General features: G+C 48.0%; 1 protein-coding gene and 1 long non-coding RNA gene across 2 annotated transcripts in view; both read right to left on the bottom strand.

Annotated features, from left to right (window-relative positions):
* Positions 1-4500, bottom strand: part of SUMF1 (sulfatase modifying factor 1) — a 35989-nt gene extending 31489 nt beyond the window's left edge. The window contains exon 1 of the mRNA XM_061455695.1: positions 4294-4500. Within this exon, the coding sequence (XP_061311679.1) occupies positions 4294-4497 (204 nt within the window). The 5' untranslated portion in view covers positions 4498-4500. The remainder of the gene's footprint in view (positions 1-4293) is intronic.
* Positions 4501-9577: 5077 nt separating this feature from the next.
* On the bottom strand, positions 9578-10609 carry LOC133270490 (uncharacterized). Its single transcript, XR_009743792.1, has 2 exons — positions 10483-10609; positions 9578-9655 (listed from the first exon to the last, which is right to left on the bottom strand). It is a non-coding gene; the product is annotated as an uncharacterized LOC133270490 (long non-coding RNA).
* Positions 10610-12796: the final 2187 nt, after the last annotated feature.

The raw sequence follows: 12796 nt of genomic DNA, 5'->3' as shown, positions 1-12796 counted from the left end.
GCACAGCAAAATGGCAACTGTCATCTTGAACACCTCCTGTTTGGAAGAAATAGCAAGCAGAACTTAAACTGAGAATAAAACCCCCATTTGCATGAATGTCTGGGTAATTAAGAACTTTCACTGAGGGTGATGCTTGTGCTCTAATATTAGAGGAGAAACATGTTCTCTTGCTGTACCTAAGAGCCAAGAAATAATTCAGAGTCCTTTCTGTTCATTTTCAGATGAAGCACTTTGGTATTTCACTCTATTCCTAGGAAGGCTCGATGCACCCATGAATAATCTGGAGATTGCAAAACTGTGAAGTGCTCTTCTGCGGACAAGCATGTGCTTGTCTGCGTACCAACTACAAATGGATTTTCATTTAACGACAGGCACTTGCAGCATTTTATTACCAACCATGCTGCTAACTGGCAGGCAGACAGAGCACCTGCAGCTCAGTGTGCCAGAAATGAGGCAAACTTTCAAGTCAATTATGTCCCCCTCCTCTGGGGGACCGGCCTTGGGCAAGAGCCTCAAGATTCAGAAGTAAAGGACAAATAACAGGATAATATTTTAACTATTTCAGTGATGTTTTTCCCTCTAAGGCCTCAGCCAGTTTCCAGAGAAACAGAACACATTTTCCTTCAGTTTTAGTAGGCTCTTTCCAGGAAGACAAGAGACCACAAACAGAGAAACACGCTCCTCACCCAAAAATCAAGAGCATCCATGATCCCTGCTCAGAAGCTTGTGCTGGAATAAGGAATGACAGCTCAGCCTTTGTAAAATCTTCCTGAATGGCAGGTGATATTTCAAGGGCTGACTGCACAAGAGCTGGCTTGCCAAGAAGTCACCCAACTCATCACCAACAGGTCAAAGAACTGGAGAAGAGAACTCCCTCTCCTTTCTGTTCAGGATTCCTGAGCTACCCTCATCCCCTAACTCACACTGAATTCGGCCACCTCACACCTCTGGCAAGAGGTTTGTGAGTGGGTGAGTCCCAAGAAAGCCATCGAGCACTGATGAAATCACATGGCACCTGAACACACCCTGGCAGTGATCTGTGATCACACACTACTCTTACAAGGAATTCAAGCAGCTGGAACACTGACAGAACTTAAAATGAACAAAGCCCATTCTAGGAGACAGTGGGGGTTTATTGCAAAATCCTATTGTTTGGTATGCAGGAAATTCAAGTCTAATAACAGAAACATTCACTGATAAGTTTCCAGACTAGCACACTTCCAACACTGCTCCAGAAATTTAGTTTAAGTTCTGACAGAGCAAGAAGACTGAGTTTTAGATATATGACAGTTCAAACACAGTGGAATAACACCCTATGCAATGTGCATATTAAACATAGCCAGAATGCAGAGGTAAGGTTGTAAAAATGTGAACTCATGTAACATTATTTAGATGACAAGGCAGGGTCACAGAAGGTCAACTCTGGAATTTCTTCATACAGCCATTTTTCAGCACAACCTAGATTATAGGACCTTGATTCTTCTAGAGTTGAATTTTTTCTCTTACTTTACAAGATCCCCTTCATAAAGTTAGATGCTTGCACAAACACAGTTTATCTGAGTGCCCACAACAACTCACAAACTAGGAAGACAAAAAGAATCATCAGTTACTTTACAGCTTCTGGAGTTTACTGTTATTTATGTAGTTACACCATTACCAGCATACCAGATGATCAGAAAAAGTTCACATCAGCTATTCAATACCTTTCCCTACTTAGAGAAGCTGAAGCATTCAACATATCCAATGTCATTGTTTTTTTCTCCACTACAGAGGTCTTCTTTTGCTTGGGTCTCTCCCAGCAACACTTAACTTGCAACAGGCCTTGTAAGAAGTGGTACAAATAGTTTTTTCCTTTGAAGTACCCACATTTAAAGCTAGCTGCATCCCCATAATTTTTCTCCACTAAAAAGAATCTGAGCAGTTACAGATTGTCTTTAACCGAATCCATAAAAGGGCTTCAGGATAAATTTGCTTACATTTTTTAGGACTTAGGGAATGACAACGTGGCGCAAAGTTGCACCACTTCCTTCCAATCTTTTTCCAACTCACTGTAGCTAAAACAACTCCCTGAAGCAGTCTTCAAAGCAAGATTTGGAGCTCACTTGTGAGCTGCTGTCTAAAAGTATGTGAAGAACTAACTCTCACTTTTCAGCCTAGCATTCATGTCCAAAACCTGAACCATCTCTGCAGATTGCCAGTGTCTATTCAGCTAGGAATGGGCTTCCTTGGAAACCTGCTGTTTGCATACAGTGACAGCCGAGACTTCCGCATACCCACCGGTGTTGTGCCCGACTGACATCAAATATTGATTCCATGGGATTATCCCCCTCGCAAGGCTCATTTCACAGCTCCACCCCATGTTTAGAAATAGGGCCCTCCTTTGGCAGTCAGCTTTATGATAACACCTCACAGGCTGAGAAGATGTCTGACAGCACTTCTCAGCCTGAGAGCAATGGAATACAACACTAAATGAAGAACAGATTTTCTGCATCGACATCCACAAACCACACCTGTATAGTTAATGAAGCAGGTGTAACATCCAGTTTTAAAACACAGGTACCTAACTCCAAGGGACTGATCTCCAAGAAACATCAAAGCTGAACTATGGAGGCAGAAATCCAACAGCAGTGCCTTACAGATACATCATTGGCTGTATTAGGTGGAGTGTGCAAGAATAAGTGCCTGTAAATTCACTGTATTACTCAACTAGCACATGCAGTTCACTGTCCTCAAAGCTCAACTTCAATAACAGGGATCACGTTTGTCTATGATTATACTTAGTTAAAAGTATTGTTGTAATTTAGAGCAGACCCATTAAAATGCCGTCTCCCCAGCTCTAAAAATGCAGTGGAAACAACTAATCCCATCTGTGGTTGAAGGAGAAGCCAATTCTTCCCTCACTTCCCTTTTGGTAAAGGCATTTTCTAGCTAAGCATAATCAAGTTACACTGTGGACATAGCTTTAAACCCAGGAGCAATTACTTTTCATTACATATTACTGAAGGTGCCAGCTGCCTTCTATAAAGCAAGAGTCAAACATTTTTTTTTCACAGTGAGACCCACAGTAAAATGCCAATATTAAGGTCCTTTCCAACCCTAACTATTCTATGATTACATTAAATGTATATTAGCAACACAGGGCCCAAGTGCAATATGAATTATTTAATTCATACTCTTTATATATAATCAAATACCTTAAGTATAGCCTGCAATAGCAAAACTGCTGAGTACCCCTCCCTTTACTTGGTAGGTTCTCAAACTGACTCCATGACACAGGCTTTTTCCAAGCTGACACAGCTGCCAAGCACTAAACACCCCATTTGCAAGCCATCTCACACAAGAACAAGATCCAAGTCTGGTATAATTTTGACTGCCAAAGTTTACTAACATTTTCCCCGAAATGAAGCAGCAATCCCATTCCTAATAACTGAAGATACCTCATACAGCGAGGCATCTGGTCTCCAATAACACAAAAAGCTTTGGTATCCTGTTGCAGTAAGCACTGTCATAGCACATCGACCCACTTTAAGCACTGCCTTCATCAAGAAGGCACATTGAGCACACAACAGTATCTTTCAGAAGAGTACCAACAGCAGCAGAATGGAACAAGCACTTGAAGAGACTTTCACTAAAAGCAAACCTGAAAGGATATCTAGATATGGATACATAAATGATGGCTTTGCTGAAAAACACACACGAGATGGCACATCACCTATCAGCACTTCAATTCCATTGACGCCTAAAAAGAGATGGAGCAAGGGGGGTAAACACATCAGAGAATTGATATTCACTAAGTATGGGAACTCACTAGCAGAGGTATCACCTCACCAGCCTGTACAGCAAACACAACCCCGCTCAGGTGGATACTCTGGCACACGTATCCCCGTGGTAACCAGCTCGAGGCAGCGGGAGGCCTGTCAAAGCAAACAACCGAGAAAGACACCCGCAATCCGTTTGTCACCTTCCTTACACACGGAGGAGCGCTGAGGGGTGATGGGGGAGGCCAGCAGCACACGGCCAGCCCAGCTCAGGTCTCTCCCCATCCTCAGGGGCACTCACATGGCGCGGGAGACGCACAGGGCTCCCTGAGGCGAAGGGCGGGAAAAGCGAGGCGAAGCCCCGGTGCCTCAGCCCTGCCCTCACAAGCCCGGCCCAAGAGATCGGCTTCCACACGAGTTTCTGGACAAAAGCTCGCCCGAGGACCTCCAACACCCCCCGGCCACTGCCCCACGGCCCGCCCGGCTCCCGCCTCAGGGCGCGGCCGCAGTCACCGCACCCCGCCCCACCGCTCACCGGCCTGCGCCCAGCGCTCCGTCCGCCGCTCACTACCGCCGAGTACCGCCGCGCCGCCTTCTCCCGCGCGTCACCGCGGCTCCGGCTGGCGCTGCACCCGCAGTCCCCACCGGGCCCTGCCTCCCCGGCGGCCGCCGCCAGCCCCAGCAGCAGCAAAAAGCAACAGCGGGATAACCAGGCACGGGCTTCAGCGGGCGCAGCCATGTTAGCGGAAGCACCACGTGACGCCACGGTCAGGTGATAGGCCTCGCCTTAAAGGGGCAGCACGCCCGAGCTCCTGTGCCTGAGCTGTATCGTTACAGCCGCTCCCTCCCGCGGGACTCACCTCATGGTGGGCGGCTGTGCCCCGCCGGGCCCGGCCCGCTCCCACAGCGCAGCTCCTTGGAGAGCTCGGGTTGTGCCTGCGAGAGGTACGTGAGGAGAGTGAGGAAGCGGGAGCGAGGGAGGCAGGGCTGTGCCGTTCCGCCTCTTGCAGCCCTGTCTTGAGGGGCTCTGAACTCGGCCTGTCCGCTCTAAAGATAACGGGGTGCTGAGGTAAACACGGCCTAAGGAAAGCACACGGACCTGTCCTATTGCAGAGACGCTGCGCCCAGTACTCTGGTACCTAGTGCCTAGTGTTCATATAGGGTATTTAGGCTTATTCAAGATGAACGTCCAGTACTTGTTACAGTTGACTTTCTTGAGAAAGATACCTATGTGAAGTGAATGCAGATAGGTCTATGTTCCCAAAGATAGTTTCTTAACTACACATCAATGTAATTTCTTGGCACAGCATGGTCATTTACTGCTCATTTCACCTCCACAGGGAAAAAAAAAAGGAAGTAGACGTTACCTGTGACACTCCTACTTTGAGATGTCAAAACAGGTCACTATAGCTGACTGGTGATGTTAGTTAGCAATATTCACAGGAAGGGGAAGTCCGAATTGTGGACGTGTCACTCAGAAGTGAGGACTGGCCCTTCTGCAAACTCTCTTGGAAATCACTGTTAGTAATTTGCACCAGGGAGAGTGGTCTTGAGGCCTTGATGCTATTCGTGTCTGATTCAAGCGCTGTCTTTTCCTCTCTTTTGCAGCAGACTGCTGAAGGACAGGCAACAGCATACAGATAGCGTTAATGTCAGAGACTCGTGCAGGGTGCAGGTCTGAGACCCGAAATGTGTTTACACCTACAACTGTGCTCAGCAGCAGTATGTAATGTAGGTTGCGTGCATTCCTCCTCAGAGTACCCTCATCCCCTCTCTTAATGGGGGATGATGCAACTCGGCGCCATTTCAAGATAAGGACATGGGAAAAAATAAAGAAATGGGAAATTCCCCAGGCACTTCTGTCTGTGTATCTATCCTGGGAATTTGATTTTTCACACTTACAGAATGGATTATATCACGTATGACACAAACAGTCTTTATGGCAAAAGCATCACACGGAAGGAGTGGGAAATACCACTGGTGGGGGAGAAGGAGAAACCTACTTTTCTTTCCAAGTGACCATCAAACGCTGCTACCTGCAGTTTTTCGGGTTTTGTTTTCGGTGCAGGTGTCTGAGAAGAGCTTTGTAACAAGCCAGTTGAATGGCAACATAGCAGTGTACAAGCCAAGCAGGTCAGGAATGGAAACATACTTTCTACAGGCACAGTGGCCTCCTACTTTGCTCTTGGGAGAGGTAGCAATTTGCTCTTAGTAGGAAGAAGCAAATTACTACCCCACTCTGTGCCAGCTCGGCTGGCTGGGACTTTGTGATCCGAGCAAAGGCTCTTCCCACTCACTGTCCCCCCACTAAGGGGCTGGGGGAGTAGCAGGTGCTGATGCTGGCTGTTTTGCATGACATAAATATGAAGTCCTGCTGCCTCATTCACAGGCAGAAAGGTTGCGCTGCTTTTGCACTCCGTTGTACTCATTGCACAGCCAAGGGACATAGCCTAAGGCAGGTGATGGTGAGCTGTCTCAATCCACAACTGTCAATACCTTCTACATTGGGGTAAGGTGCTTTTTTCCTTAACTTTTCCTGCATTTCACTGTATTTGTTGAAGATTTTGGTGCTGTATCATGTAAATCCTTACTTTTTGTGAGAGATTCTGTTCAGGACTGTCCACAGAATGGATCTTTTTCTGGATCCTCCACTAAGCAATCTTTACTCATTCGGTGGGATATTAATACAAAATATTTAATATATATTTTTTCCTGTACACATTAGGACTTTGCAGCAAAAAGAAGCATAACCATAGTGAAGGAGGGGGTTTTTGTTTGTTTTGTATTAGTACAGGAAAGGAACACAACTCAACTGTATTTGCTATATGGGATTTTACTGTGTGTAAAATAACAGTGCTGGCAGCCTTCACAAGGATGGATTTCAATTATCCATCATTAGTCCCTTTTGCCCTGTGACATACTTAGAAAGGCAACAGAGTGCAGGAAAACAAATGAATACAAATTTAATTATAAAATCAACCCTTGCTGCTTTGGGGTCAGAAAATGTAAACATTCCTTTTATGCTGAAGCAGTGATCTTGGCCTCGTGCATTAATGAATCTCTATGAAAATGCAAAGTAAATGTAACTTCCTTTCTCCTTCCAAATTTGCAATGCAATTTACTGAAATGATGGCAAAATCCAGATATCCAAATTCTATGATCTAGAACTGAAAAACTGGGAGGATAACTTCCCCTTATTAAAGCCATGGGACTCTGGCTGTGTAATGATGGCGTTGAAGAAAACCAGCTAATTTCTAATGAGCAAGGATGGTCCTCTAGTGTATCTTGCCCACTCGTTCTCGTTGCTTGTTTTCCTATAATTCTTTTCTGCATCATTTGTGTACTTCCATCAGGAAGGTTTATGTTCCCTTTTCTCTCAGGAGACTAGATGGAATAATTCCAATGACAATTTGCTTTTGAGCAACATCCAACTTCCAGTTTTTAATCCTGAGGACACTTGAGAACTTTTGCTGGTGTCATGTATTGATTGTGTTTGTGCTCCTAAGTCATTTGTTCACAGGCAGCTAATCTCTTCTACACAGGGTTTAATTATCCCTTTTCGCACCCTGAGTGCACCATGCTTCAGGATTAAGACACTGATTTCATCAATATTAAAATAGTATAGAAATGAGATTTTTCAACATTTAGCCGAAAAGGTGAGATTTTGCCTGGTGTTTGTGCCTGTTTGTGGTGCTTTTCATCTAGTGCTGCAGTGCTGGCATGGCCAGCTCTGGCAGCGGGAAGCTTTTGTGATCATCTACCTCATTATGAAGACCAGCCATGAGCAGGATTAGACAGTTTGATCCTTAGAGTCCTGGTGGCTGCCTGGAATACTTCTGCACTCATTTTTCTTCCAGGGCTGCTGATTGTGCAGCTGAACCAAAAGCAGAGACAAAAAAGTGTGCAAACCCACCCAGCAGGCTGGAGTGCTTTTTGTCCAAAAGAGTCCAAAGAAATCAAGAGATAGTTGCAAATTTGGCAACATAAAATAATACTGTTCATACTCTTTGCAAATAAAAGACTTCAAACTTCGTCTTAACATCTTTCATCAATGTTGAATTCACGTAACTGCTACAAATAAGGTAGTGATGGACCAGAATAAGGTTCAAAAAGAAGAGAAATAACAGAGTTCTTCAACAGCAGAAAAAACACCCAACCTATTACAAGGTGTTTTCTTGTGACTGAAATCACATATGTGATTGGGCTAAACATATGATCTAAAGACTGACATGATATCTACCAAGTAGGTGTTTGGTTTTTTTTTTCCGCTATTTCCTCTCTGAATTCTTGGGCAAGTCTCATTCCTTAGACCCTCTTTATCTACGAGCATGTGATCTAGGGCCAGGACTCTACTCCTCGTTTCAGGGCCTACGTGCTGTAGTTCATATTATCAGTGAAACAGTTGCTTTAGGAGAATAACTCTTAAAGTGGCACTCTAAGAATGGGACTTCTGAGTGGAAATTTTTCATTCCCAGACTGTCCCACAGTTTCCTCTCTTCTTAAAGGTGTGAGATTATAGGAACCTTATGAACTCGCCATGCCTGCAGCAGCATATCTGAGCAAGTTTCTAAAGAGAAATGAAAGTATTTTCCACTGTTGGGAATCTTCATTATTATCTTGTCTTTGCTGGTACCCCTTCAAATCTAGCAAGTTCTTTGCAGTATTTGAGGAGTATTTTTGGCTGAAGGGCCTTCAGTAGCACAAACTCCACAGCCTTTGAAGAACTGACCACAGATATACTCCATGGGAAGAAAAGCAGCCTTTGCACATCACAAGACTGACAGGCTGCAGAAGCAGCAGGAGGATGGGACATGATTGTTGTAGAGGTGTGGGGAGATGTGTGCAACTCTTTGGACAACAAGCTGAGGATCTGCAGGCTGGGATAGAGCAGAGTGTCCCCAGGTCTCTTCTGCTGGCTCCTGTGCATCCCATGTTCTCAGAACTTCACGCAGGTTAAATGTAGCTGTGGGACCAGACGCTCTGTCTGTAGGAAACCCCCCAAAACTATGTCATACATTGCATGCAGTTTCTAACATACTGCTGCTGCTCTTACTTAACAGTCAGTAATGAAGGTATTTCAAGGCATGCTGCTGGCGTAACTGCTGGCAGTATTCAGTAGGCAAAGCTCTTTGCCACTGGCCCTGGTGACAGTCCTTATGTCATTGCCAGAGTGCACCAGGCGTTCTGGCCATTCACTGTTCTCAGCCTACTGAACTCATCCAGAGATTAGATTTGATTACACGAGAATTCATTATGATTACCTAATGGTATTAGGCACCATTACTCTGCCAACTTTTTGATGAGTAATGGTGTGTAGTATTGCAGCCATTTATGAGAATCATAGAACTCTGTTCACTGACCTTCACTTCAGTTCCTAAGTCATGGACTTATGTATATTCTTGCTTGATAGCCATAGTTACAGCTCCTCTGATATTATTTTTTAATGAAGGACTGGTAACAGGGGTAGGTTGTGTCAAACCAGACCACTAGCTTATCTGGACTCATTCCCTTTCTCCAGTGGTGGTCCACTGCTGTAGAGAGGGAAACAAGCGCAGCAGTTCCATCCCATTTGTCTGCTGTGAAAGGCAGCAGGGAGGTGGAGGTGGGGGTGAGAGGAGGGAAACAGTTTCTTCACCTTAGGCCAATTAAAGGGATGCAGCCGCTCAGCAGTACAAACACAGCATTCACTTCTGCAAGGCACATTGTGCTGCCAAACACCACCATGTGTACCCTACAGAGGGCATAAAAAGTACAGGATAATCGTGGACAGCATACCTTGACTAGTATTTTAAGGACAGATAGTTGCATAGTGTGATAAATAAAAGGAAATAGTACTTATTCTTTATCACTGCTGATCATTCTGTCTTAACTTGATGATCTTAAAGCTCTTTTCCAATCTAGTTGATTCTATGCTATCCAGAGGGACTTTGACATGCTTGTAAGGTGGGCTGATGCCAACCTTATGAAGTTTAACCATGCCAAATGCAAGGTCCTACACCTGGGTCAGAGCAATCCCAGGTACAGCTACAGGTTGGGCAGAGAAGAGATTCAGAGCAGCCCTGTGGAGAAGGACTTGGGGGTGTTGGTTGATGAGAAAATGAACATGAGCCGGCTTCAGTGTGCGCTTGCAGCCGAGAAAGCCAACCGTATCCTGGGCTGCATCAAAAGGATCGTGACCAGCAGGTCAAAGGAGGTGATCCTGCCCCTCTACTCTGCTCTCGTGAGACCTCACCTCGAGCATTGTGTGCAGTTCTGGTGTCCTCAGCATAAAAAGGACATGGAACTGTTGGAACAAGTCCAGAGGAGGCCACGAGGATGATCAGGGGACTGGAGCACCTCCCATATGAAGACAGGCTGAGAAAGTTGGGGCTGTTCAGCCTGGAGAAGAGAGGGCTGTGTGGAGACCTCATAGCAGCCTTCCAGTATCTGAAGTGGGGCTATAGGGATGCTGGGGAGGGACTCTTCATTAGGGACTGTAGTGATAGGACAATGGGTAACGGGTTAAAACTTAAACGGGAAGTTTAGATTGGATATAAGGAGGAAGTTCTTTACTGTGAGGGTGGTGAGGCACTGGAATGGGTTGCCCAGGGAAGTTGTGAATGCTCCATCCCTAGCGGTGTTCAAGGCCAGGTTGGACAGAGCCTTGGGTGAGATGGTTCAGTGTGAGGTGTCCCTGCCCATGGCAGGGAGGTTGGAACTGGATGATCTTAAGGTCCTTTCCAACCCTAACTATTCTGTGATTCTGTTAACTTGTGTTGTCAGTAGACTGGCTTTAAGATTAATGGCATCCCTATGGTGGTCTTACTAAAGAGAAAACAAAGTAGAAGTCACTACTTTGGAAGTTTCAGACTGTTCTCCTGCAAACAGCTGGTGTACCCCACATTACCGCACTTTCCCACCGCCAACTGTTGACAGCTCTCCTCTTCCAGGAATTGACTTCCCGGGGGCTGGAAGCAGCGCGCACGGACCACCCTGCCAAATCTCAGCCCTTGTGGTTTAAGCACAATGCTTTGAGCATGTCTCGGCTGTTCGGCACCTCCCGAACACTCCTAAGCCCGGCCTTTTCCAGGTATTTATGTTCCCCGCCTTGCTCCCCTTGCGGCTCGAGCAGCGCCGCTGCACCCGCTACAGGTGGGCGCTGCGGGAGCGCTGTCCCTCCCGCCACCCCCAGGTGCCGGGGACCAGCGCGGAGTCCCCGAGCTCTAGATCCGCCCGTGCTGCCGAGCCGAGCCGAGCCGAGCCGAGCCGAGCCGAGCCGAGCCGAGCCCGGGAGGGTCGCGGCACAGCCCTCGGTAGCGGCGGGGTCGCCCCGCCTTGCCCGCCGGCGCGGCGCGGGGTACGCCGGGAGTTGTTGTCCCGAAGGGGCGCCCAGCGGCGGCAGCGCGGCGCCGGCAGGACTCCGCTACCCAGATTGCCCCGCGGGGGTATATAGTGCGCGGCGGCGAGCTGCGGGCGCAGTAACCATGTGGATGTGCAGCTGAGGCGGAGGGGGGAGCTCGGCGCAGCCTCCATCCTAACGGGACCGGGCAGCGCCGCGCCGCCAGCATGGGGCTGCCCAGCCGCCGCTAGCCCGACCCGCTGCCACCGGAGACAGGTACGGCCCGGGAACCGGGCGCGGGCAGGGGCTGCAGTGGCGGCAGCAGCTGGGGAGGGAAGCGGCGAGCCCCGCTCGCTCCGGCCGCCGGGGCAGCCCCCTTCTCCAGGCCACCGCCGGGCTGCGGGCGCGGGGCGGGAGATGCCACCCATCCCCGGGCCGGTGCTGAGGCTGGTCCGGCGGAGCGGTGTTCGGCGGGGATGCCCGGCCGCCGGAGCCGCCGCGGGACGGGGCAGACACCTCTCCGCTCTGCCGGCTGCGCGGAGCCTGGTCCCGCAGTGCCGCTGCCGCCGGGCCGGGCCCGGGTCTCCCCTCGGGCTCGCCGCCGTCCCTCTCTGCGGACCGGCCTCGGCGGTGGAGCAGAATGACCGCGCCAAGTTTCCCCGTGTTTTTCTTCTCGCACTTGAGGCACGGTTGCAAGGGGTGTTTCGCGTTATGTAAACAATTGCGAGCGCTGGTGGGGGGGGACTTGGCCATCGATGAGCTTATTCTTAAATGGTCAAAAGCTGGGCAGCTGGGGTGGATGCTTCTGAGGGTCTTGGTAACTGCTCTGACAGGCCAAATATTTAGCTGTTTCCCGGACTACAATAACTGGACTTCAGCGAGGGGGAGGGGGCACATGTGCGTTCCTCATGTACGTGGGATGTGCCCAAATCCTGAGCGGGTTTGTGTCCTAGTCCTAAAAGCTCAGTTATTGCTAGTTACGCTGGTGGTTTTGGGTCTGAAGACTGCCTTGGTGCTCCCCTGCCTGTGCAAGGAGGCTGCGTGTGCCTGTTGCTCTACGGACGCTTGTTGCATTACCCCGGTGCAGCGGGTGCTTTGCTGAAGAGCTGCATGCAGCCGCGATGGTTTGGGGTTGGTCGGTTTCTCCTCTGGTACAAAACCTCTTTGCTCCATGTGGGTTCAGTATGGCTCACAGTGGATTATATAAAGAAAGTCTCCAACAGGTGAAACGTTTGAATTACTGCATCAGGTGTACCACAGTTCACAAGTGCCTGCTCAGCTGCTGCAAATCAGGAAGGGAAAATATAACTAAAACAATCTAGATTGTTGCCTTATGAAGATACAGTGACCTGAAGTCATGCACAGAGTAGTGTGTGTGGTAACTGTTTATTTATTAATGAGGGCCAGTACCTTTGCATGTCTCTTACTTCTTGAATGTGCATTTTGGTATTTGCAGTTGAGTTTCTTTTCCTGTGCTCAAAAATTTGCCTGGTAACCCAGGACTTTCAAACCTGTTGAGCCAAAAGACTTGCTGACTCAGAGCCTGGTGCAGGGGCCCACACTGGAATTGCTTTCAATTTTGGGTTCAGCTGTGTGAGTGTAACATGTGGTGTGAAGCCAGTATCTCTTTCTTTCCCTCAGTGGTTTCTCTGTGGCTAAGTTAATGGACTTCCAGGTGCTGGATTTTTAGGTTATTTTCTGAACCTCTACTTTAAATGAG

Source organism: Pezoporus flaviventris, unplaced genomic scaffold (genome assembly GCF_033815535.1).
Source record: "Pezoporus flaviventris isolate CSIRO_AGI_PZ_B2104156 unplaced genomic scaffold, CSIRO_AGI_Pfla_v1 ptg000021l, whole genome shotgun sequence".
NCBI classification, from domain to species: Eukaryota; Metazoa; Chordata; class Aves; order Psittaciformes; family Psittacidae; genus Pezoporus; species Pezoporus flaviventris.
The sequence above is the reverse complement of the archived record's forward strand: the minus strand, read 5'-3'. Positions and strand labels throughout refer to the sequence as shown.